This window comes from Malus sylvestris, chromosome 15, assembly GCF_916048215.2.
Source record: "Malus sylvestris chromosome 15, drMalSylv7.2, whole genome shotgun sequence".
Lineage (NCBI taxonomy): Eukaryota > Viridiplantae > Streptophyta > Magnoliopsida > Rosales > Rosaceae > Malus > Malus sylvestris.
Window position 1 is genome coordinate 53,036,322 of NC_062274.1, and position 27,263 is coordinate 53,063,584.

General features: G+C 40.2%; 1 protein-coding gene across 2 annotated transcripts; it reads right to left on the reverse strand.

The window, feature by feature from the left end:
- LOC126603428 (uncharacterized RNA-binding protein C1827.05c-like) lies at nt 1-22,800 on the reverse strand. 2 transcript variants are annotated; one of them, XM_050270271.1, is made up of 10 exons: nt 22,714-22,785; nt 22,163-22,307; nt 21,955-22,069; nt 10,998-11,053; nt 9,952-9,999; nt 9,768-9,865; nt 720-789; nt 492-602; nt 302-355; nt 1-221 (listed from the first exon to the last, which is right to left on the reverse strand). In XM_050270271.1, the coding sequence occupies exons 2-10, from the start codon at nt 22,301-22,303 to the stop codon at nt 207-209; spliced, it is 708 nt and encodes a 235-aa protein (XP_050126228.1). In that variant the 5' UTR covers nt 22,304-22,307; nt 22,714-22,785; the 3' UTR covers nt 1-206. The 2 variants fall into 2 exon arrangements, with proteins under 2 accessions (XP_050126228.1, XP_050126229.1); XM_050270272.1 differs by lacking the exon at nt 10,998-11,053 and having other exon boundaries at nt 21,955-22,059; nt 22,163-22,310; nt 22,714-22,800.
- Between the last annotated feature and the right edge of the window lie 4,463 nt (nt 22,801-27,263).

Here is a 27,263-nt window from a genome sequence, read left to right on the forward strand (position 1 = left end):
TATCTTAAAAAACTGATGTTAATAAAACTTGTCGATGGACAATGCACGATTACATTACATGAAGAGTGATGAAAAAGGTCGTAAAAAAACTACAAGAGGTTATATTTGTTAGATGAGATTCAAAACTCAAGCCCAAATTCTCCAGAAATCCATAACTGCCTTGTTCCCGGCGGAAGGGGTGGACAGAGACGAGCGTGTGCGCTTCATCATTTCGAAACAACCTGCCATAGAAGAGATGAGATGAGATGACTACATATGTCTTATCTTCCAGAAAATGGTACAAACAAAAAACATGACATACCTTCTTCTGGTCGGTCTTCCTTTTCTTTGGAGCAGGTTCTTCACCACCACCCTCCTGCCAAGAACCAAATACATGTACAATTTAACTGCTAAATCAACCTTGAAAAATGGATGTACGATGAAATGTTTAAGTAACATCGCTTCAATAGTGAAAAGAATATATACAACCGTGAACAGGACCACATTCTTACAATTTCTGGGCATTTATAATCAATACCAGCGGCCTCAATTTTCTTTTGACGTTTCAGATCTCTCTTCATAATCTTCTCCATGAACTTCTTGAGCTCTTCCACCGTTCTTTCCTGAAAAATCACCACCCAAAGAGGAAAAAGTTAAAGACTGAAAGTCCTTGCAGGTCATTTGGGTATCGTCAAATGAGAAAACTTGCTAGAGGTTGCTTTCACGTCTGCAATGACTACCTTGTCATGCCTCTTCCGCTCAATTTGAACCCAGTTCACGGGTCTGACTCGGAAGTTGAAACCCTTCCATCTAAAAGTAAGCAAAACACAAATGGTGAGCATTTATAGCTATAAAATTGATTAGTAAGGGGAAAACCAACCCGTTTTTTCAAAGCTAGAATTGTATTTTGGTACGAGTACCAATAAAATTTAACTCTACAATATTTTAAAGAGACGAGCTACCAATAGAACAACTTCTAGTACCATCACTCCATGGCTTTATCATCACCAAACACCCACTAGAAAAATTGGCATGGTTGTTGATAGATACGTTGAAATTATTAAGAGACCATTACAAAATACATCCACTTTTAGTTTTGGCAATGACAAGCCAACTCGAATTTCATACATGTCACAGTTGCTCTATTCCAGTAGTACTAGAGTTCGTATATGTCATATTGGATTTATTATCTATGTACTTATCAAGTCATTCTACCAATACAAACACCGTACAATTCAACCACTGATACCCCTACCTTTTCTCTCCTCTAGCTTGATGACTGATCTATTTTTCAATTATCGAATTTAAACCATGAGAACTTTACCTACAATAAAAGTTCCCCTTAACTCTTTCATCCTTTCCCTCCATTCCTATCTATAGTTTTCCACTGTTCTCAATTTTAAGTGACACAGAGAAATGAACGTGAAATTATTACCACTCGGGACTCAAAGCACACAAATGAACGAGTTGTATGTGTAAACACGAATTTTCCTGTGATGAATGAGACAAGAACACATGTACAAAATAATATTTTGTATTAATGATTTTGAGGTTACAATTTCTTTATAATTTGGTCATCTGATTCGATTTTCGTAAGGTATAAATTTGAGGATTGTGTTGTTGATCCAAGGGCCTTCGAGGCTTGATCTTGGATGAACGGTTGGAAGTTACTTCAAGGGCCTTTAGGGCTTGATCTTGAAGGTTGAGGGAAGTTTTTTCAAGGGCCTTTGGGCTTAATCTTGAAGATTGATGGATGAACGGATCTTCAAGGGGCTTTTGGGCTTGATCTTGATGAACGGATGAACGGATATTCAAGGGCCTTTGGGGCTTGATTTTGATGAACGGATCTTCAAGGGCCTTCGGGGCTTGATCTTAATGAACAGTTGTGTGGATTTCTTCAAGGGCCTTCTGGGCTTGATCTTGAAGACAAGATGAACGGATCTTCAAGAGCCTTCAGGGCTTGATCTTGATAAACAGTTCTCCAAAGATTTGACGAAGAACGAAGAGAGCTTTCTTGATCCTTTGGGATTTTTAGGAATTTGGGAGGTTGGATGCTTGAAAGCTTTAGAGTTTCAAAGCTTCAAGGATTTGGGGAATTCTCTTCCAAATTGGGAGTAGAGAAATGTATGTGAATTGGTCATTTGAAATGGATGAAATGGACTTGTATTTATAGAATTTTTTTCAAAGCCTAATTTTGAATATAATATTCAGATGAAATAAATCATTTCCAGGTGTTACATGTGTCCTGTTTGATGACTTTTTCAATGATTTTCAAATTTTCGTTGAGTTACATGCTATGTGTAAAATTTATGTGACACGTGAACGTTGAAATTTTAATTATTGGTCAACATTTATTTCACCGAAATTTCGATGTCTACAAATGCCCCCACTTCGAGGTGCGTCGTATACATGTACTTGTCACGTGTAGGAAATGTGTTTTGAAGTCTCTTAATGTAGATATCAATCTAAGGGCCGTTAAGGGTTGATCTTGAAACGGATTGAAAATTTCTTCAAGGGCCACTAAGGCTTGATCTTGAATTGGGCTGAAAGTTTTCTTCAAGTGCCATTGAGGTTTGTTCTTGAATTTTGTTTGAAATTTCTTCAAAGGCCGTCGAAGCTTGATCTTGAATGAAATTGGACAACAAGGAGCTTCATGTGGTAGATGATCTTTGGCTTTGGTCTTGAACGGGGTTGGAGGATTTTCTGGTTTCCTCCAATCGTTGACTTTCCACAGGTTTATTCTTGAACTGGGCTGGAGATCTGAGCAAGTAAGAGGAGAGTTCCCTGGTGGTGGTGGCGATTTGATGGCGTTGCACGACGAGGCTTTGCTCTTCGACGACGGTGCCATCGAAAGGTTGTTGAAGTTTCTCTAGCTCTTTGATTAAAGCAACAATGCCAAGCTTGGATTTGACTAAGATACGGTTATGCTATAGTGATCTATTACAGCCCACCATGCTGCATTCTTCTTTGCTTGTTTCTTTTGTATGGCAGAAATGGTGCGCAACCTTCTACCTTTAAATGGTCCTTCAAAGCATCACTTCTTAGCGAATCATCCATGCTTGGTAGTTTCAGTGTAAAGAGCCAATATCATATCAACTGTTCTGAGGTATTTGCTAAGCAAATTTGAGACCAGCAGTTGAAGATGAGCACTCGAGAGCAATGCCAGGTAAGCAACTAGGCAAAAGTTCCGAGCAATTAGTTCCAGATCAGAAGTTTGATTTCAGGTTCCGACTGATTGCTTTCTTTCTCCTTGTCTTGCAAGTAAGAGCAAGGGTAAAGGAAAAGATAGGGAACAAGCATGCCATGAGATATTTTTGCTTTCTACCCTGATGATATGAGATACTTTTGCTTTTGAAGAAGTAGCTTTCCATAAGTTTAATCTTGAACTGGGCTGGGGGGTTTCTTCTGTCAAACTTGCACCAAATGTCTGAATTTACTCCTTTTATCTGGAGCTGAACTTGATTCAAATGTGGTGGACACTTGATCTTGAATCGGACTTGTGATTTCTTCAAGGGCCGTCGATGCTTGTTCTTGAATAGAATGGAACCACGAGCAGCTTCACGAGGCAAGTGAAATTCAGCTTCGTCGAGAATGAATCAGCATTTGTAGTTCACCATGCTTTAGCGAGCCGACTCAAGAATTTGATGGTAAAAACAAATCCATCAAATCTAGAGTACATTCTTGATGATCTGAGATACTTTTGCATTTGAAGAAGTAACGGATGAACCAGCACATGTTTTTGTTGCGCTTGTCTCCACATGCTTCAATGCATTATTTTCACTTGCCTTATTTGTTCTCCAGGCAGATGTTGTTGTAGACATTGAAATTTCAGTGAAATAAATGTTGACCAATAATTAAAATTTCCACATAGCACCTTCTGCACAACCATCATTGGGGGCAAGCGACCAAAATGCACATACTGGCGGTGAAGAAGGGTGGACACTGGTGACCTACAAGAAAACAAGGAAGCCAAGACCACAAGCCACACGGTCAAAAGATGAACAAGTGAGAAAGCACCACCACCACGACAGTAGGAAGCCTAAAAGAAACGTAAAAGCTGTGAAGCTAACGTACGCTAGGGAACCTGTGGAGCAAGAGTCATAAATTCCTGTCTCCTTGCACGAGTATTTCCCGAAGGACTTCTTCCAACAGTGCACTGTCGCTACCTGTCATATGGTTGAAGTGGAGATAGAAGAGCCCTCAAAAGGCAAAGTTATTGCCACCGAGGAAGAGAAGACCCTCACGCCCAAAGAAGGCCTACCAACATACCTTAGTATCAAGGAAACGCTACTATTGTCCAAGGAGATACGAAGAGCACTAGTAACGATCCTAGCAAGTCCCGACGACCACGAAGTGTAAGAAAGCAAGGACGAAGGTTTGAAACTTCGGCCACATGAGTATGCCATGTGTTGTGCCGCCTGTGATGCAATCAACTTCACCGATGAAGATTTACTGCTAGGATCAAAGCCTCACAACCGTCATTTCTTCGTCTCTGGTACATAAAGGAGCACAAAGTCAACCACATGCTTGTGGATGGTGGATCAGCCATAAACATCATGCCAAAGTCAACAATGACCACAATCGGTATCAAGGTGGATGAACTATCCCTAAACCGTCTGCTAATCCAGAGTTTTAACCAAGAAAGACAAAGAGCGATGGGCATGATCCGAGTGGAGATGACCATTGGTGAACTCAAATCAAGCACGATATTCCACGTGATTGATGCAAGAACTTCCTACAACTTGCTCTTAGGAAGGCCTTGAATTTCTACCAAAAAGAGTAAAGGTGATCCAAGGCGATACCAAGCCATTTACCGAAGTCGAATCACACTTCGCATACACCAAATTCTACATGGAGGAAGACATAGTGCCCGAAGCTCTTCCAAAAGAGATCCAATCCACAGGCAAACCAACACCTAAAAGGAAGGAGCGGCAAACCATGCCCAAGAAGCAAGAAAGAGAAACTGTGCCATCTTCAAGCAAAAACGATGATAAGCCTGCTAAACCTGCAACAACCAAAGGAAGTAGGACACCCTCAAAAGGACCGAACACACCCGTCTTCCGATACATCCCGATGTCGAGAAGAAAGAATGGTCAATCCCCGTTTGAAACTAGAGCAAGCAAAGCCCACACATAGCGGCACAATGATCATGTAAGGTTACTCAAGACGAATGCAGTTTTGCCTCTGACACAGCTAGGTGACGCTAAGGTTGCAAGACCACCACAGGGCTTTATAAAGGCTTTGCCAAAAGGGGCGGAACCAAGCTTTCTGCCAACCAACAGGACCGAAGAAGGTTTTGATCCAAACGTCTACAAACTCATGTCGAAGGCTGGGTACAACTTCACTTCCTCTTCAAATCTTGGAAATAAGGTTTTGAACACCATCAACGACAAAGAACGTGACCTCACCGAGACTCAAAATTAGTTGAAGGGGCATGGTTACAGAGTTGACAACAAAAAAGTTGGACTTGGCTTCACACCAAATGCACCTGTGAAGATTTCACACAAAGCGAAAAACGCTAATGCTCAACATATTAGTGTGAGCATTAAACAAGATCAAGAGGAGCCTAAACCCGCCCCCTAGACATCAGTCTTCGATAGAATGAATCATTTAAGGCCCAGAATATCGGCACTTAATCACATTGGTGGTCAAGACCGAACCTCCGTCTTTAAGAGGCTTAACACGCCAACATCCCAAAGCTCTGTTTTTGAAAGGTTATCAAAACCTAAGAAACAAAACACGGCTAGCTCTTAAATGAGACGATCAGTTTTGGAAAGACTTGAAGAAACCAAGAAGCCTTCCGGAAAGAGAAAGACAATGCCAAAAGAAGAAAAGCACGACAGTCTGGTAGAAAAATATGACGTTCGAAAGTCTATTCCTTCAAGGATGAAGCGCCAAACAATCTTGGAGGTTGATACAATTGGACCACTAAAAGTGAGAATGCACACCATCATCTACACTGGCCAATCTTCACGCCAACAAGCCCGAAAGGACGACACTAAAAATGAGGTCCAAGACGTCTTCCACATCACGATCCAAGAAGGTAAAGAAGATGAAATCCTTGAGGAAGTCGTCACTGCTGCACCACCACAGCTTGAGGATGGGGGGCAAGCCACGGTTGATGATCTCAAGGAGCTCAACTTAGGAACAAAAGAGGAGCCCAAGCCTATCTTCGTAAGTGCGCTGCTAAATGCGGACGAGGTAGATGAGTAATACCAACATCTATTAGAGTACAAAGACGTCTTTGCTTGGACTTACAAGGAAATGCCCAGCTTTGACCCTATCATTGCTGTGCATCGTCTTACAGTCAAGCCTGGAACGCGACCGATAAAGCAAACTCAAATACGCTATCAATCCGAGCTCATCCCACAGATTGAGGCCGAGATTGACAAGCTAATCGAAGCAGGTTTCATTCGAGAGGTGCAATACCCCAAGTGGATCTTCAACATCGTCATTGTTCTTAAAAAATCTAGACAAATATGTGTTTGCGTGGACTTTCGAGACCTTAATAATGCTTCCTGAAAGACGTCTTTCCTTTGCCAATCATTGAAATCATGGTGGACGTAACCACTGGCCACAAGGCACTGTCATTCATGGACGACTCATATGGATACAATCAAATTCGCATGGCTCCCGAAGATGAGGAACTAATCGCATTCTGCACTCCAAAGGGTATTTACTGCAAGATGATGCCTTTTGATTTGAAGAACGCTGAAGCTACATATCAACGAGCAATGCAGAAAATCTTCAATGACATGCTACACAAAAACGTAGAATATTATGTAGACGATGTAGTGGTCAAGACAAAAGAGAGATCAAATCACTTGAAGGATTTGAGAATAATGTTCAAAAGGCTGCGAAAATACAACCTTAAGATGAACCCATTAAAGTGTGCATTTGGCGTCACCTCTGGAAAATTCCTCGGCTTCATTGTTAAACACCGTGGCATTGAAGTGGACCAATCAAAGATCAAGGACATTCAAAGCATGCCTGAGCCAAGAAACCTGCACGAGCTGAAAAGTCTAGAAGGATGGCTAGCCTTCATTAGATGTTTTATCTTCAACCTTGCAGGGCGTTGTCAACCGTTAAGTCGACTCATGAAGAAATATGTTCCATTTGTATGGGACGAAGCATGCCACAATGCCTTTGAGAGCATAAACAAGTATTTATTAAGTCCACCTGTCCTAGGGATGCATATGCTCGGGAAACCGCTCATATTGTACATCGTCGCTCAGGAAAGTTCAGTTGGAGCACTCTTGGCACAAGAAAATGAATCCTAGAAAGAAAGAGCACTTTACTACCTCACTCGAACTCTCACTGGCGCTGAGTTGAACTATTCCCCAATAGAAAAGATGTGCCTTGCCTTAGTGTTCGCCATCCAGAAGCTTAGACATTACATGCATGCTTACACCATCCACTTGGTTGCTAAAGCTAACCCGATTAAATACGTCATGTCCAAACCAGTCTTGACAGGGCAACTCTATAAATAGGCGTTACTTTTCAATCAATATGAGATCATCTACGTCCCAACTAAAGTCGTCAAGGGATAAGCGCTAGCAGACTTCCTTGCCGATCATCCAATCCCAGCCGATTGCAAAATATCAGACTTCGCTCGGGGTATGTTTCTTTATGGCAAAGAGATCGATACATCATTCAGCCGTATAATCCCCACCATTTCAGCAGGCAATTTGGTTTTGTCCAACATATGCTAGGCAAGCTGAAGAAAAACGCCCAGTCGAAATCTCTGCAAGCCGTGTATACGTATTAAGAGTCTTGTTCCCATGCATGTACAAATGCTTCTATCATCCTGCCAGCCAAGGATGAGTTCAAGAACAATCCGGTGACCCGTGCTTACGTAAATTGGTGGTTAAAGGTACATTATGAAAACTTGGGGCTAGCAAGTGGGACAAATTCTTCTCACTCACATAATGATGTGTCGAGAGAGGGTTGTTCTGTGATTCTTGCGTAGATGGTAGCTCTTGATTGTGCGAGTGCAGCTCCTTTGCAAGATAGACTTGTGGTTTTAGTTCCTTAACACTCGTGCTTGTCTCCTCGACATCCAGATGCTTATGAAGAGGCGGGTGATGAAGTTGATTCGTACGAAGATGGACTTGTTTTGTAGCAACGTCAACAAATTATAAACAAGCGACCACTTGAAGGTGCTCATGCTGATAGCGACGTCAATTTTCATCATAAGAAGAAAGAGGTGTTTAGGCCTCCTCAATTTGATGGTCGTGTGTCACTTGAGAAAGATGTACATATTTCCTTCTTTCTTGTGACTTCTTTTGCTTTCATTGTTTTAGCTTTGATTTCTAACATCTTTCGTTGTCTTGTTTAGGTTGGGCCTTCTTGTTCTTTTGATCTGGCGAAATCAGGCGTTCATTCCTATATGGAGATGCTACTTAGAGGTAATTTACTTATAGACAGGGAGATTAGGGATCCGCCTGGTGCATAGCTTGTTCTGAATCCGTGAAGTTGCCCCAATTTGCTGTGTGTAGGTGAGGGTATGCAAGGGCTCGTCATGTGCCCAACACCTTTGCCACCCAGCTCTGAGATCTCTTTAAGAAGGCCGAACCTTCGTGGTACTGAGCAACTTATCCATTGTGTCAGACTTAAATGCGGCCATGGTTGTCAAAAGCCATATTGAGGAGAGCCTTTCAAGGTGATCATAGGAAGACCTTGCGTTGCTCAAGGAGGATTTGTCGAAGTTTGTTTTTGCAATTGACGACCTTGACGTTGATTCCTTGCCTTTGAGAGTTCAGATTGTCGAACTTATGGCTGACTCGACTAAGTATTCTTGCCTGTGTGCTATTTCTTCGAAGAAGTTAAGTCCAGATGTTAGAGCTCAACAACTTACAGAAATAGACTTATCAATTGCCCAAGTTCGGTCTTCTCAGCAAGTCACAGGAACCTCTTTAGCTTCTGTCAGAGTGCGTCTAAAAGCGTTGGTGCGAGAGCGAAAACAATTGGGAATTGAAGCATCACAACTTGAAGGTGTTCTTTCGAAGCAGGAAGCTACAATTTCTCAGTACCAAAAGGAGATGTCATGCCTAGAGCAAGAGAAAGGCATGGCTATGGAGTTGCCCACCTTGTCTCCCACCGATGTGGAGACCTTGAAGACTTTAGAAGGTCTAATCGAGGATCGTTACCATAGTTTTAGGGACATAGTTCTCAAATAATGTCCTCCTCAAGCCTTTTTTTTTTTTTTTTTGTAGCAATGTTTTGTAGCCAAATCCTTCCTTCAAAGAAATAAAGTATTCACATTTTGAATTCGCTCTTTATTCTTCAAGGTGTTTGTGTTTTTTGTTGATGTGACTGTACTTGAAGTTTTGAAGTTTTGAAGTTTTAAGTTGCCTACGTACCCTCAGTTGAGGAGGGATCAAGTCATGACGTAGTTCAAATGCATTTTTCTTTTTGGTGCCGTACGCAGTTTATACTCTTGCGGGCCAGGAGCATTTGGTTCCGTTTGCAGTTTCAACTCTTGCAAGCAAGGAGCTTGTCTTCTTCTCAGGCATAGTACCACTTCATGAACTTGCTGTTTATGGGGCCAATTCTTAAGCCATCTTCTTCCACAATCTTGTAAGCACCGTTATATGATACGTGAACGTTGAAATTTTAATTATTGATCAACATTTATTTCACCGAAATTTCGATGTCTACAACATGATAGCAATTTTAAGGAATCATTGAACATCTTAAACACAAAATACATAATTGGATTTACTATCAGAAAAATATCTTGGATGCCAAACTCTCATATCATAAAAGATAAACAAATAATTACTTACAATTTCAGGTGAACTTTCTGTGGAGGAATAAGATGGACGTGCAACACGTGTTCGAACAACAAATAGTTATGCATAGTGTCAGCTACAACTTTCGCCACCTGCAGACAAGGAAGGTAGTGTTAGCACCACAAAAAAGGAAACATTGTAGAGAAGAACAGGACTTTAGATAATAAATGGATACAACCTCAGGGTCTGCAAACTCAATGAAGCCAAAATGCTTCGATTTTCCTGTCTATTGAACATAAGATGAAAGGGAAAAACAAGTTAAAATTTGTGAAAATCATAATAATTCCTGTAACTATAATACTGCATACTAAATGAACGAGAAGATCTTTAATCTGCAAATAATCACAAGTCCGGAAGGAATGAAGGTGTTGCAGAATTACGTTCAAGAGTGATATACACTATATTTATCTTCAGTTACAAGGAACAAAATACGTCCTTACGTCATCAGTCAATGCACATGTTTTTTTACTCCTTCCAAATGAGACGCCATCGATGAGCAAGGTATAATAATTGTAATGATTTGGAGTACAGATTACGTATATATACACAGAGAGATTATTTTCTATGTAAATACAACATCTTGATACACTTTATCTTCTAGGGGATTAATTTCTTAAAACACTTGATCTTCCTAATTTTAAATTATCTTAAGGGTTTTAACCCTAAACCCTATACATGTATCTTTATTTTTATAAGATACCGTTGGAGTTGATAAGGTGAAAACAAATTTTTTTACAAACTTTCTTCAAACTTTATCCCTCTTGGAGCACTACCTTGATTTTCATCAAGGCTGATCACCCTAGGACCGCTACTTTCACTCCAAAATATCTAATTCTTTTTTCCATGATTCTTTTTCAGCCTCGGTCCCTAATATCAGACTGAAGATTTCCACAGTGGCGAACCTCATTTGAGTTTCAACCCGCCCAATAATTAGTTCACTTGTCAGATCAAGATTTGAAAGCTACATGCCCAATTTCACTTCCATTTAAAAAACACTTTATCCAGTTCATGGCTCATCAACCAAAATTTTAGAAAGACTGCAATTTCACTGGTTAGAAATAGTTGTTTAGTCGATCTGGCATGTGGTACCAGTCAAAGTTATCGTGGCAGACTACAGATGCTAGTTAACCACTAATCAGATAAGAAAATGCTATGAAAGACACAAATTAGAATCATCACAAAAAACATATATATAGTGACATGGTTGTGGTCCAGCAGCCTAACCTTTTTGTTACGCGCAATTCTTAATCTCTTAATCGAACCAAATTGCCCAAAAAATCCTGTGGAAAACATCTTGTTGATGTACAAAATCAGCGAGGATTTTGTTACAACAGAAAGTGTCAAGTGTGTGACCTTCGCCAGATTGCTCCGGTCACTAGTGTGGATAAATATGTAAATGGATAGGGACAGGGAAGCAAACCCAAGATGTACGTGGTACACCCAGATTGGCTACGTCCACGGAGTAGAGGAGTTCTCATTAATTGTGAAGGGTTTACACAAGTACATAGGTTCAAGCTCTCCTTTAGTGAGTACTAGTGAATGATTTAGTACAAATGACATTCGGAAATATTGTGAGAGAATGATCTCTATTTATAGAAGAGAGTTTCTAGTTTCATTTTGACATTGACACGTGTCGTTTTGTGATTGGCTTCTGATGTTGACACGTGTCGCTCTATGATTGGCTTCTAATGTCGACACGTGTCGCACTGTGATTGGCCTCTTGGATGGAGGGAAACTCTTCTGGGTCCTTGACGGTATAATGTTGACAAATGCTCAGTAGTTTCGGGATTGGTCAAGTATGGTACAAACAGTGCTCCCCTAAATTCCCGAGTGAGGGAAGCTCCTAGGTTGGGGACTTGCAAGATCCAAGCCATTGAGTAATCACGAAACTTCTAAGTACCGAAGTGTGGTATCATTTTCACTTGCCTTATCTGTCTCATATGTTGATGTGACATCTTCTCTGGAAGTACTTTTCCTCCATCCAGGGGTGGTATCTTTAACCGATGAAGATGCACAAGGTAATGTATCAATTTCACTTGAAGCTTACTTGTAGTTTCGGGCTTGGTCAAGTACGATACAAACCCTATAGTAGGAGTCCCCCAAGTCGCCGAGCTAGGAGATTTGCCGAATGAGGTAACAAACAAGGTAAGCAATTAGACTTCTAAGCAAGCAACCTGGATCGGAGGTTCGATTTCGGCTTCCGGTTGATTGTTCTCATTCTCCTTGTGTCGTAAATAACAACAAGGATAAGGAGAAGCAAATGGAGAAGAGATGATATGAGATACTTTTGCTTTTGAAGAAGTAACTTTCCACAGGCTTATTCTTGAACTAGGCTGGAAGGTTTTCTGGTTTCCTCCAGAGTATAAGGCCGACTTAAGAATTTGAGGGTCAAAACAAGTCCATCAAATCTCGAGTACGTTCGACCCTGATGATATGTGATACTTTTGCTGTTGACAAAGTAGTGGATGTATCGGCACATGTTCTGTTACGCTTGTCTCCACATGCTTCCTTGTATCCTTCTCACTTCTATCTGTTCCTCAGGCAGATGTGGTATCTTCTCTGGAAGCATAAGATGTTGAAGATGAATACTCGAGAGTAATGCCAGGTAAGTAATCATGCAAGGGGTTCCAGGCAGTCAGTTCATGACTGGAAGCTTGATTCCAAGTGCTGACTGATTGTTCTCTTTCTCCTTGTCTTGCAGGTAAGAACAAGGGCAAAGGATAAGATAGGGAAAAAACATAATATGGGATACTCTTGCTTTTAACCCTGATGATATGAGATACTCTTGCTCTGGTGTGGCTTGTTTGCAGAGGTATTATCGGGAGGAAAAGAAGCTGAGTATTTCGAGAGACTCTGCTGAGAGTGCCCTCTCGGATGTGAAGAAAAGTTGAGCATTTTTTATTTATTTGCAGGTCTGCTTGGCTGTGGAGGATGGAGGTCGACGTATATAGGAGTCTCCTTAACAACAAGTAGTAGTGCTATTCATTTACCCTTCTTGGTCATAGCAATGTAGTGGAAGCTGCAAGCTTCACGTGTTTTAACTTTGTCAAAGCACTTTGAAAAAGTGGTATGTGGTATCTGGAAAGCTGATGTTGCGTGTAGAGATTACATACAAGCTTTATCCAAGGAAATCTGGCTCTCGAAGTTCGGAGAGAGATGCCTCTTCGGTTTTCGAACAAGCAATCCTGTCGGGGATCTGGCTCTCGAGATTCAGAGAACGGTGTCTCTTCGATTTTTGAGAAAGCAATCCTGTTGGGAGTCTGTGATAGGATTAAAAGCACACCACAAAGTAGCACACAAATATCCTATTGATTTTCCTTATTAACACTAAGATTTATGAATTGTCGCATATGAAAATAATGGTCTTTCCCGCAGAAGATTGTTTTATCTAACTACTTAAAATGTCACAAAAACTGGTTGCTGTCCTTACTGACCAGCCACCGAAAAATAATTATTAGACCAACTTACACTTATCTAAATTCTACGAAATTTTATATGAAGACACTAGACACACAGAGCTATGCTCAGACAAATGTTTGGGATTTTTAGAGTTAATTTGCTATTTAAATTAAATCGAACAAAAACAGGACATAAACAAATTTTAAATAGTTCACAAATTAAGAAAAACGAGTTAGGGGAATTGCTATCCACCACCAAATAATCATGCAAACATGTTATGTTTCATTCAAATTCCTTTTATTTCCGGATGAAGATGCTTAAGTTGTCTCAATGTTAGAACTCAACCTATTACTCTTTCTTATGTAGTATGTTAAGAGAATGGCGTTTTCAACTTAACTTAGTTCCTAGCATGCAATCTAGAATGGCGTGTTCATAGATTTAACAAGTAGAAATCATTAAGAACGAAAAGAGTTTGAGTCATCACAATGCATCGTAAGTACTGACGTTATCTTACTTATCCTAGAAATTGGTTCACATGTTAATCGTAATTAACAAGTACTACTCTAGAACATATGTAGGTCCTTATTTGACAAGGGCAGGCACACACATTCATAGCATTAGAATTCTAGATATGCTTACTAAGTATGCATCCGTAGAAAACACATAAAGAGTTCATCAATGAGACAAGTAGTGAACCAATTTTCATCCATTCATAAAAGTAATTCTTACGAAATGTCATAACAAACTTGCAATCATATTCGGGGCTTCAACACAGCCCCTAACTACTAAAAATTTAGTTACACACAATCTTTAAGTTAAAACAAAAGATAGACATGAGTTTGAGAAGATAGAACCGAAATAAATTGATCGAGGCCTCATTCTCTCTTTCCTTCCTTCCCCAACGCTGCTTTTAAACCAATTCTTGCTGCATCATTTTCTTCTCCTTAACCCACCCAATAATAGCCATTTAGTGATGACAATAAGTGAGAGGAAATGGTAAAACAATTGTAACTCTTTGGGTATCCCTTATGCCAATTACTCTATTTTAATCCTCATCTTTAATTCCATTCCCTTTTATATTTGAATAAGTGTCAGCTGACTTGTTCTTGGCTGCATCAGTTTTGGCTGCTAGATTTATTGGGTTTATTGCTTCCATTGTAGTTACAAATTGCTCAGCCTCTTGGTAACCTTTCAGTGTTAAAACGGCCATAACTTCTTCTAGAAAATGATATTAACAATCCGCGAAATGCTCTAGAAAATAGACAGCCGTAGCTTTCCAAACATGTAAGGCTCATTCTCTAATTCAATCTGAGCTGTTCGCAACTTGCTTCCAAAGTCATCTGATTTGCACAGGCAGTTTTGACGAATTTGTTACTTAAAATCCCACTTGTGCTATTTTTCTTTTGTTTGCTTGACAAATCCTACAAAACACAAAAACAAAGTAAATAGCTCAAAAATATAAGGAACTAACTAAGAAAAGACAAGTGAATTTGATGTAAAATATATGTAAATATGAGCTTATCAGTCCGACTCTTGAGAGTCGGATAGCAGTTTCTCTTCGATTTTTGAGAAAGTAATCATGTTGGGAGTCTGGCTCTCGAGATTCGGAGGGCGGTGCCTCTTCGATTTTTGAGCACGTAATCTTGTTGGGAGTCTGGCTCTCAAGATTCGGAGAGCGGTACCTCTTCGATTTTTGAGAAAGCAATCTTGTTGGGAGTCTGACTCTTGAGATTCAGAGAGCAGTGTCTCTTCGATTTTTGAGAAAGTAATCCTGTTGGGAGTCTGGCTCTCGAGATTCGGAGGGCGGTGCCTCTTCGATTTTTGAGCACGTAATCCTGTTGGGAGTCTGGCTCTCGAGATTCGGAGAGTGGTGCCTCTTCGATTTTTGAGCACGTAATCCTGGTGGGAGTCTGGCTCTCGAGATTCGGAGAGCTGTGCCTCTTCGATTTTTGAGCAAGCAATCTTGTTGGGAGTGTTTTCTCGAATGTGAGTAAAGGTTAGGCATTTTTGCCAGTCTGCCTTGCCACAGAGCACGAAGATTGACACACATTGGGATTTTCTAGTTATCAAGCAGTGATGCTGTTCCTTTACCCTTGTGGGTAATAGTAGGGTAGCTGGACCTTCAAAATTTATATGTCTAAACTTTGTCAGAGATCTTTGGCAAAGTTATCTGTGGTACCCGAAGAGCTGATGTTGTGTGTGGAGAGTGGTGCCTCTTCGAAATCCGAAGAGTGGTGCCTCTTCGATTTTTGAACCAATGGCTCTGTTACCCTTTCTTTTATAAGGGCACCAATTGTGTGCAAGAAGTATATTCAGAGAGTTATTGCTTAAGAATTTTCCTTTTATTTTTTAGCTTAAGAGATTTATTGCACCTCATTTCTCCTTTATCATTTCTGTGAATGTTTGGCCCATCTGATTGTCGTTTTGACTTGAACTTTGGTGAAGAGGCAGCCATACCTTCTTAAGACAACATATGGCGCCCATCCTTCTTATCCCTTACTGGTCCTCTTACCATTGGGGACTCTGTGATGAAGAATGATATGACTGCTGCGGTGGTGGCCAGGAACATTCTCACTCCTAAAGATAACAGACTACTTTCCAAACAGTCTGATGAGTTGACTGTTAAGGATTCTCTGGCTCTCAGTGTTCAGTGTGCAGGTTCTGTGTCTAATATGGCCCAACGCCTATTTGCTCAAACCCGCCAAGTTGAATCATTGGCGGCTGAAGTGATAAGTCTCAAACAGGATATCAGAGGGCTCAAGCATGAGAATAAACAGCTGCATAGGCTCGTACTTGACTATGCTACAAACATGAAGAGGAAGCTTGACCAGTTGCAGGAATCTGATGGTCAAATTTTACTTGATCATCAGAGGTTTGTGGGTTTGTTCCAAAGGCATTTATTGCCTTCGTCTGCTTGGGCTGTACAGCGTAATGAAGCTCCAAATGATCAACCTTCGGTGCCTCCTCCTTCTGGGGTTTTGCTTAGTACTGAGGCTCCAAATGATCACCCTCCGGTGCATACTCTTTCTGGGGCTCAGCCGACTACTGAGACTTCTCATGAGCAACCTTTGTGAAGGCTCCCTCTTGTTTGTTTATTTTGATTCATGTATATGTACATATTTGTAACTTATTGGAGATATCAATAAACAAGCTTTGCTTCATTTCAACGTATTGTGTTAAATACACCAAGGCCTTCTTCACTAAGTTCTTTGAATTGTTTCTTTTGTTGAAGCTTGTATGTTGAAGCTTTGAGAGTGAAGCATATATGTTGAGGTAGTGCTCCCTTAATTTCCCGAGTGAGGAAAACTTCTCGGTTGGAGACTTGAAAAATCCAAGTTATTGAGTGGCCGTGAGACTTCTGAGTATCAAGGTGCAGTAGCATATGGTAGGAGTCTCCCAAATCTTCGGTCGAGGGAGTTGACAATTGAGGCATTTCCTTTCTAAGTGGTAGCCCAAAACTCCTCATTCATACATATTTGTTATGAAAGTTGTTAGGCCTAAAGAAGATGAGGCCTAGGCAATTTTTTTTCTTCGATTTTTCAAATTTTTTTTTTTTGAATTTTCGAATTTTTGAATTGTCGAATTTCCAAAAAATATATATATATATATATATATATATTTTTTTTTAAAGCTTTGTAGGTGAAGCTTTGGTGTTGAAGTTTTATAGTTGAAGCTTTGAGGTTGAAGCTTTGTTGGGCACCATGAATTGGTTTTGCTTCACACTATCTTGATCAAGATAGTGTGAAGCTTTTGTGTTAAAGCTTTGTAGGTGAAGCTTTTGTGGGTGAAGCTTTTGTGGGTCAAACTTTTGTAGGTGAAGCTTTTGTGGGTCAAACTTTTGTAGGTGAAGCTTTTGTGGGTCAAGCTTTTGTGAGTGAAGCTTTTGTGGGTGAAGCTTTTGCAGGTCAAACTTTTGTGGGTGAAGCTTTTGTGGGTGAAGCTTTTGTAGGTGAAGCTTTTGTGTTGAAGCTTTTGTGGGTGAAACTTTTGTGTTGAAGCTTTTGTAGGTGAAGCTTTGGAGTTGAAGCTTTGTAGGTGAAGCTTTGGTAGGTGAAGCTTTGGAGTTGAAGCTTTGTAGGTGAAGCTTTGGAGTTGAAGCTTTGTAGGTGAAGCTTTTGTAGGTGAAGCTTTGGAGTTAAAGCTTTGTATGTGAAGCTTTAGAGTTGAAGCTTTGTAGGTGAAGCTTTGGAGTTGAAGCTTTGTAGGTGAAGCTTTTGTAGGTGAAGCTTTGGAGTTAAAGCTTTGTATGTGAAGCTTTAGAGTTGAAGTTTTGTAGGTGAAGCTTTGGAGGTGAAGTTTTTGTAGGTGAAGCTTTGGAGTTGAAGCTTTGTATGTGAAGCTTTGGAGTTGAAGCTTTGTATGTGAAGCTTTGGAGTTGAAGCTTTTGTTGGGTACCATGAATTGATTTTGCTTCACACTATCTTGATCAAGATAGTGTGAAGCTTTTGAGAATTTGTAGTTGTCCTCCATTGATGAAACTTTGTTGAATTTCCTTTTTTATTTTTTTATTTTTTTGGGAAACTAGAATTTTGAAAATGTGGGAGAGACAACATATACAAATTTTGCTTCCACACTTTGAGCAAGAGATTGTGATGCAAGTCATACCTTGTAGTAGTCGAAGGTTTGGATGAACCATATAAATTGAATTTACTTCGAACAATCTTGAATTTGCCTTGAAGGTTTGAGAATTGTAGTTGCCCTTCATTGATGAAGCTTTTGTTGGCACCATAAATTGATTTTGCTTCACACTGTCTTGATCAAAAGGGTGTGGAGCTTTTGAGAATTGTGGTTGCCTTCCATTGATGAAGCTCTTGTTGGCACCATAAATTGGTTTTGCTTCACACTGTCTTGATCAAGAGTGTGAAACTTTTGAGAATTGTGGTTGAACTCCTTTGATGAAGCTTTTGTTGGCACCATAAATTGGTTTTGCTTCACACTGTCTTGATCAAGAGTGTGTGAAGCTTTTGATGAAGCTTTTGTTGGCACCATAAATTGGTTTTGCTTCACATTGTCTTGATCAAGAGTGTGTGAAGCTTTTGAGAATTGTGGTTGCCCTCCATTGATGAAGCTCTTGTTAGCACCGTAAATTGGTTTTGCTTCACACTGTCTTGATCAAGAGTATGTGAAGCTTTTGAGAATTATGGTTGCCCTCCATTTAATGAAGCTCTTGTTGGCATCATAAATTGGTTTTGCTTCACACTGTCTTGATCAAGAGTTTGAAGCTTTCTACGAGTTGTAGTGTTTGCATTGTTAGAGAGGGGAAATGTCTGAAGCAGATGCAAGAGGGCTGAATAGCTTGATCTTCACATGCCATGCACTGAAGTTGTTGTTGGCTTGCAATAAGACTTTGTTGGTGACTATAACTCTTGTTGGGCATAAGTGCTCCCCTAGTTGAGTTGTCAAGCTTGAGGGTTTTTTATTATTTGTGAATGGTTGGAGTTCACATGTACAAGTTGTACCACTCGTTTTCTAGTTAGTGGAATGAATGGTGAGTTGCTTTCATCACTTGGTTGGTGGTACGAAGGTGAGTTCTTTCATCACCCTTCATCACATTTCATCACCTGGTTGGTGGCACGAGGATGAGTTCCTTCTTCACCTGGTTGGTCGTATGAATGGCAAGTCCAAATGATATTAGAGTATGGATTGTACATTTCATCACCTGGTTGGTGGCATGAAAGAGAGTACGGGTTGTACATTTCATCCTCTGGTTGGTGGCATGAAGATTAGTTCATTCTTCACTTGGTTGGTGGCATGAGTGGCAAGTTGCCAAATGATATTAGAGTACGGGTTATACATTTCATCACCTGGTTGGTGGCATAAAGGTGAGTACGGGTTGTACATTTCATCACCTGGTTGGTGGCATGAAGATGAGTTCCTTCTTCACATTTCATCACCTGGTTGGTGAGAATAAGGGCAAGGTGTCGAGGCACATTGTAACAAGTGTCGAAGACATAAAGTATGTTGAACCCTTTTGAAGCACAGTTGGCTTATGTATGGATGTGTTGGAATGTATGATGTTTATGTATGAATGTGTTGGAATGTATAATGTTTATGTTGATTGATATGAGTGATGCTTATGAATGTTTTGCTATGCATGAAGGGATCCATGCTTTTGATATGTGAACCATGTTGGTTGTAACACTTAGTATCACATACTTTGTGTCAAAGTACGCATATTGAAGCTCTGAGTTGGAGTATAAGGGTAGGTCAGCGTAGACCAAGTGTTCCAGTGCTAGGAACGCAAAAGACTCAGAAGAAGTTGTCTGAATTCTCTCTTCTTTAAATATTTGTTGAATGGCTTATGTGACAAAAGATCTTAAGCGGTTGAGAGTCAAAACATATGTAATGTGTATGCTTTCTTATAATAGCATTTCCTTCAGTACCTAGTCATCCACTTTGAAAGAGTGAGGCTTGGCCCCATAGTCATAATAGTCGACGATACGTTCAACCCTCGTTGTCCTGATACGAACTTTTATCCCTTTTGTTGTAGTGGGCTTGCTGATAGTAAAAATCCTTTCTCTTATCAAGAGACAGATACGTTTGGTGACTTAGCGAGTAGCTAAATGAGGCAGGAGATGATGCAATGGGTGTCTGAATGGCCAATATCTCCTCACTTGGTAGAACTTGACTTCCACTTCCCATTTGTTGATAGGGGTTAACCATATGGGGGTTCCCTTGGTATGTCCTTGCTTCGGCGGAGGCATGGTTGTAAGCCTGTGCCATCACCTTAGAGTAATTCATCCAAGTGTTGGCATTGATCATGTACTTGAAGAAACAATCACGTAGGCCTACCGTGAAGGCTTGGAAGGTGGTCTTGTCATCTGCCTCAGCACAGCGGGAATACTCATAGCTGAAGCGACCGGCATACTCTTGTAGTGACTCGTCCGGCTTCTGGCGAATAATGTACAAGTCATCTGCAGAATGGAAGTGATCGGTCTGGAAGATGTGTTGAGAGACAAACAGTTTCCTCAATTCCTCAAATGAGTCTACTGTCTCAGGTGGAAGACAGCAATACCAGTTTAGAGCTCCGCCAGAGAAAGTTGAGGGGAAGAGAAGACATCGTTCTTCGTCTGTGTGCATCTGATATGCCATGGTGGACTAAAAAAGGTTAAGGTGTTCAATTGGGTCATCCCTTCTAGTATAGAGTTGTAAATTAAGCTTTTGTTTTGTCTTCGCTTGAAGAGGGTGTCGATGATATTTTTTGTGAGAGGGCCAAGCCTGGGTTGGTTCTAGTCAGGTATCTCGGCCTGATGTTCGGCCTTCAACTTGTTTACTTCCTCAATGAGCTGTAGGACAAGGGGGTCATGAGTGGAGTTATGTACCACTGGAATTTTCTTTCGTAAGTCTTCATTGCCTCTTGGAAGTAGGAAAGTTTGAGCATGGGCATGTGGTTTTTTCTTGGACTCGCCGTACTGACTTCTAGGGCGAGTTGTTGGAATACCTCAGAGTCCTCCGTACCTTCATGTTCCTCTGGGACCTGTCGTTCTTTCCTTAGATTAGCAGCTGGCCTGGGTTGTGGGAGGGGACTGAGTCTTTCAGAAACCCTTGGGTCATTGATCTTCGAGCATATGTGGAGGGGATTCTCTCAACATTGCTTTAGGAAGTCTCGGCAGTCACGATAAATGGCTTTCGATCATTCCAACCCTTCTAGAAGGTGGTGTCTTCCTTCACTTCTTCTACTTCGGGTCGAAGCATCTGGGTTGAGAGAAGTCTCATGTTGATTAATGTTTTAATGATTAGCTCGCTCCTCATCAGGAATACCCATGTCAAAGGGAGGTGACCCTCCGTGTTGGGGGGCACCTAGATGATGGTTGATGTCCACATGGGCAACGGGCTCGCGTGTTTGAGTACGCCTATTTTCGTGGAGCGTCTCAAAGAGCTTCTCATACTGCTCCTGGAGGACCTCATTCTTAATTACTATCTTGTTGTTCTGAGCTTCTAGCTCATTGACTTTAGCTTGAAGAGCAACCTTTTTTCCTTCATTCTTTCGTTGCTTCGCACTAGGTGCAAGATGAGTGTCATTCTGTGTGCCGTGGCTTCCTTCGCTCCCCATGTTGGAAAGGGATGCCTGGTCAAAAGAGAGTGTACGAATGGTGGAAACCAGCTTGGCAAAGCTGAAGAGAGTGGGAATAAGTGTCGTTCCCACAGACGGCGCCAAATGTTGATGCACAAAATCAGCGAGGACTTTGTTACAATAGAAAGTGTCAAGTTTGTGACTTTCGCCAGATTGCTCCGGTCACTAGTGTGGATAAATATGTAAATGGATAGGGACAAGGAAGCAAACATAAGATGTACATGGTACATCCAGATTGGCTACGTCCACGGAGTAGAGGAGTTCTCATTAATTGTGAAGGGTTTACACAAGTATTGGTTCAAGCTCTCTTTTAATGAGTACTAGTGAATGATTTAGTACACATGACATTCGGAAATATTGTGAGAGAATGATCTCTATTTATAGAAGAGAGTTTTTAGTTTCATTCTGACATTGACATGTATCGTGATTGGCTTCTAATGTTGACACGTGTCGTGCTATCATTGCCTTCTAATGTCGACACGTGTCACGCTGTGATTGGCCTCCTGGTTGGAGGGAAACTCTTCTGAGTTCTTGACGGTATAACGTTGACCGGTGCTTAGTAGTTTCGAGATTGGTCAAGTATGGTACAAACACATCTAATCAGCGGTTTTCACAGGCGTAAAATTACAAACATAGCAATAACCTTGAGCACAAATTGTAAACATTGTTCATTCAAGTACATCAAATTTGACAATCTCTACTGCACACCTTCCATCTCCTTCTCATAGAAGCCGTGAGGTATCCGACCAATGTATAAAACTGTAGCAACATCCTCATTGGGCTTTTCCTCGGGGAGCTTACGAGCTGGACCACCTTCTAATGGCTTTCGACATAAAATCACCACCAAAACAATAAATAACACAACCAGACGAGAAAGGAAAAATAAATAAATAACTAGGATTACATTAAGCATTACCAAGAAATCAGCAGCTGTAGAAGCAGTAACAGTTACAGAAGCAGTAGCAGCAGCTTCTCTTTTTTTGTGAGAAGAAGCTGATAATTGAGCAGAGGCTTTGCTCAATTGCTTTTTCATCGCCTTTTTCGCCTTCGCCCCCATTTCGCTGCTGCGAATTCAATAATATGTTACTAATCACAATTTAAATGAAATTGAATGATTTAATTTGGGAAAAAAAAATGTATATACCAATTGCAAGAAATTGAATTTATAAACAAAATTACAAGAAATTGACAACATTTACAGGAGTGCAGACTGCAGAGAACGAAAGTATTCCCAAATAAACTCACGGGTGCAAAATCCAAGTCTAATGGAGCTACAGTTTCTTTTAAATTCAGTATTTTCCCAGAAAACAAACAGAAATTTAGGGTTCATGAGAGAGCAAGCAAAAGGCATAACTTGAAGGCAGCCGACATTGTCATGCCATGATAACAATTAAAGCAGAAAAAGTAACAAAAATCACCACTAGTTACAGAAGAGAGAGAGAGAGAGAGAGTATGGTTTACCTTTACCTGGAGAAGTGTAAAGATGCAGACTGGGAGTCTGAAAGTGGAGGAGGAGGAGGAGGAGAAAGAAAGAGGAGGGTTTTAGGTTAAGGTTTTTCCCTATGAATGAATATTTTATTACATAGTAACTTCGATTAAATAATAAATTTTCCCGTCCCAACTCATACTGGTGTAATAAGATAATCACTTCACTAAATGCAGAACATAATAATTTTTCTTAAAATCCTTTAAGGCTCAACTAATATATAAAATAATAATTGATGAAATAATAACACATAAAACTCATAATATATATACAAAAAAAAACTTACTTAATAATTTTCTAAAATTCAGCTTTTTTTCTTTCAAAATATACTCCCATTTTTGTTTTTTTTTCTTTCAGTTTTAGTCCATTTTTACCAATTGTCTCCGAGGAAAAGGAAGGGCCCTCCAGCCAATATACCACGGCGGTACAACTCTCCTGGCTACTTAATTTCTGCAACAACACCTTGACATTATCCCCAGTCGCACCCATCACCCTTAAGTGATGGTGATGCCCATCGCCTAGAGGTGTCAAATCAATATATTGGATTATTAGTAGATATCTATTAGGACTTAATTTAGTTTGATTTTACTTTACAACATCATCACCACTATCAATCTCACTTCTATATTATGGTAATATCAAATTAAACGGATCTTAACGAATACTTATTTGAACTAAATGAGTCTTAATGAGTATTTATTAACAATCTAATGCATTGATTTGCCACCTCTATGATATGAACTTGATTATGGTAAATGAGTTTAAATTTCCAGACTAGGTGGTGAGCAAAACATGAATGAAATTGGTCATATTTAACCCTAGAAACGTTGCATGTGGTCAAATATCATCATAAGATAGAGTGTTAGGTTTCTACTCATAATTTTAGTGTCTGAAACCCCCTCATTTCCTAAATTATCATAATAGTTTCAAACTCTCCTCCTTCCTATTAATAATAATAATAAAAAATAAAAAAAACCATAGAAGCGTTGGAGTTCCAAAGGGCATGCACCACCCAATGTAAGATAAATGTACTCGACCAAAATAATGCGTGAACTCATCCACCAAACAATAAGGAGCAAAGTGCCGTCCATTGCATTAAAGTTCCACCATTTCATCAGCATTCTAAGGGGGTGCAGCATATCACTCTTGTTTATTGATCATTTCGCTTCTAATTTCCAAATGACGAACGAAAGCGTGGGGTGGTGATGGCAGACCGAATCAGCGAGCTGCCAGATGAAGTTTTGTTGGCATAATGTCTTTCTTGTCGCTAAGGGAAGCAGCATGCGTTTCCTTTCTACGCGATGGAGGTATGTTTGGAAATCTACTTGGTCTCTCAATTTCAATGTCGATCTTAAAGCTTTGGAAAGGGAAAGGTACTTCACTAGCCTGAAAAATTAAAGGAAAGGTACGTCAAGTGGGTCACTTTGGAAAAGCATCAAGGCATGAGTATCGAACAATTTCGGATTTGTTTTAAGTTTTTAACCTAAATCAGCGATATTCAACTTCCCTTGATAAATGGATTCGATATGCAACGGAAAGAAGAGTTCAAATTCTTGAGTTGAACTTCTCAACAGAATTTTCTACGTCATATAAGGGTTCTGTGCACCATGTACCATGCTATACTTTTTCTCCCCGCCAACTTTTAGGTCTAGTCAATAACCTTGCATCAATGTTGGCTTCAACTTCCTCAGAGTTGTAAAGTTCAAAAATGTTTGTCTTGCTGGAGGTTTCGAGTACTTTTTGTCTAACTGTCCAGCTCTCGAATGATTAGCAATATATGATATTCCAGATTTGCAAAAACTGAGAGTTGTCGGTCTGTCAATTCCATTGAAGTACTTGGTGATAAAAAATTGTGACAATCTCGAAGCATTCTGATACGTGATGCAAATCTTGTTTCATTCACTTATTTTGGACTTAGGATGAACATGATTATTAGAAATGTACCGCTGCTGGCTGAAGTATTCGTCGCGGGGAACACTAAAAATGATTTTCTTAAAGTTGCCTTCACTCGATGCTTTTCAATGATATTGTATATTCATCACAATCAACGGTATATATACAATCATATACAATCCTATCAGAATCAGGAAAGAATAATTACACCCTAAACTAGAAAACCAAATATGGTAGGAATCCTAATACAAGTCAACCCTCCCCCTCAAGTTGGTACATGAATGTTACACATGCCCAACTTGTCTAGAAACCTCGAGAACTTGTCACTAGAGACCGCCTTAGTGAGAATATCTGCTGCTTGGTCTTCAGTTCCTATGGGAGGAACCTCAATTACTTTGCTGTCTAGCTTCTCTTTAATAAAGAACCTGTCAACTTCTACATTTGGTCCTATCATGTTGCACTGGATTATGAGCAATATCACAAGCAGCTTTATTGTCACAAAAAAACTTCATTGGCTGACCATGTTTGACCCCCAAATCTTGTAACAGAAACTTAAGCCACAAGATTTCACAAATACCAAGTGCCATGCCTCTAAATTTGGCTTATGTGCTTGACCTTGATACGATATTCTACTTCTTGCTTCTCCACATTACTAGATTTCCCCCAACAAATGTGAAATACCCGTGACAGGTAACATGTAGACACATAATTGTTTAATGGATAGATTCTTGAATCCAAATTTGACTTACTCATGGAATACTTGTGTTTACACTTAGGATCTACCTCATAAGTGGGTTTGGGAATACCTCGATTAATACGCTCTGGAAGGCGATGGAGTGGAGGTGCATCCAGTGTGGAAGACGATTGGTTATGAGAATTAACAGAAGATGAGTTCATAACATTGGGAAAAAAATCTCGTGACAGTTGCTGTGGTTGCTGCTTGGTTCCATCGCAAATAGTGAGATGCAGCTCATTTTCAAGCCCAAACCCTGTAGGACTCGTGTGCTGGTCTTCCTCCACATTTGTTTGCTGCTGCTTAGTGGGTTGATCACCAAAACATGCAGGCTGCTGCTTTTCTCCACATGCCAAATGTGATGACTGCAATGGCTACTCTTCGTTCAACTCGTTTCTAACCACAGGAAAGTGATCAAAGGTCAAAACTTCACTATTATCTCAGGTCAGAACTTCACTATTTCAGTACTCCGCCTAAAGTAAGGACGCAGAGGATCCAAAAAACATTTCATTCTCATGGAAAATCACATCTTGAGTGATAAACATTTTCTTACCCGGAGGATGATAACAACGATATCCTTTCTGGGTAGTGGCATAACCCAAAAATACGTAACGAATGGCTCGAGGCTCAAGTTTATTATTCCGTTGAGGAGGATGGAGGTGAACAAAAGCAACACACCCCAAGACCCGCGGGGAAAGATTTGGAGTCGGTGGACTGCTAGTATGAGACATGAAGGCCTGAAATGGCGTATGGAAGTTGATCGTAAGGGAAAGAAGATGATTAATAAGATAGGTCGCAGATGTAAGTGCCTCGCCCCAATAATGTAGAGGCAGATGTGCTTCAATGAGTGAAGCACAAACCATTTCTAACAAGTGTCTATTTTTGTGTTTGGCAACCCCATTCTGTTGAGGAGTATACGGGCACGTGGTCTGATGAACAATACCATGCAGTTCAAGGAAGGAACGAAGTTCCATATTAACATATTTGCCACCATTGTCACTTCTAAGAATCTGGATATTCTTGTTGTATTGCGCAACAACCATTTTATGGAACTTTTGAAAGGCCGAACTAACTTCGCGTTTCGACTTTAACAAACTAACCCAAGTCATTATGGTACAATCGTCAATAAAAAGTAACAAACCAGTGAGCACCACCAAGAGTAGCTATTTTTGACGGCCCCCATACATCAGAATGCACAATCATAAAAAGAATGGTACTTTTATTTAAACTAGGAGGAAAGGAAGTTTGATGGCTCTTAGCCATTTCACACACATCACACTTAAACTGAGAAACATCACTCTTGACAAACAAACTAGGAAATAACTTATGTAGATAACCAAATGAAGCATGCCCAAGGCACCGGTGCCACATCCAGATGTCCGACACTTTATTAGTATCCCCTTGAGAATCATCAACGGAAAGAGCTTGAGTCAGCAAGCCATAACTACTAGTTGTCAACTCCAAGTAATAAAGCTTCACTCTTCTAATACCATAACCAATCGTCTTCCGCATCCAGATGTCCTTAAAAACACAAAAATGGGGCAAAAAAATAACCAAACAGTGTAAGGCAAGGGTTATTTGAGCAACGGATAACAAATTATAATTTAGAGAGGGAACCAACAATGTCAAGTTTCATGGTATCAGAAAGGGAAACAATGCCTTCCCTAGTAACAAGGACAACATTACCATTGGCAACGTTGACCACGGTTTGTGTGGATGTTTTTAGTGATGGAACCTATCTAGAATCACAAGTCATATGTTTATCAATTATCCATGTATTATTCATAACAGAAGTAGAAGTACTTAGTGCCTTACCATCACTACTTGCCACAACAATCATGGCAGACACCTTGTCCGCTATCTGGTTTAAATCATTCTTGGTTTCTGCAACAGAGGCTCGAGATT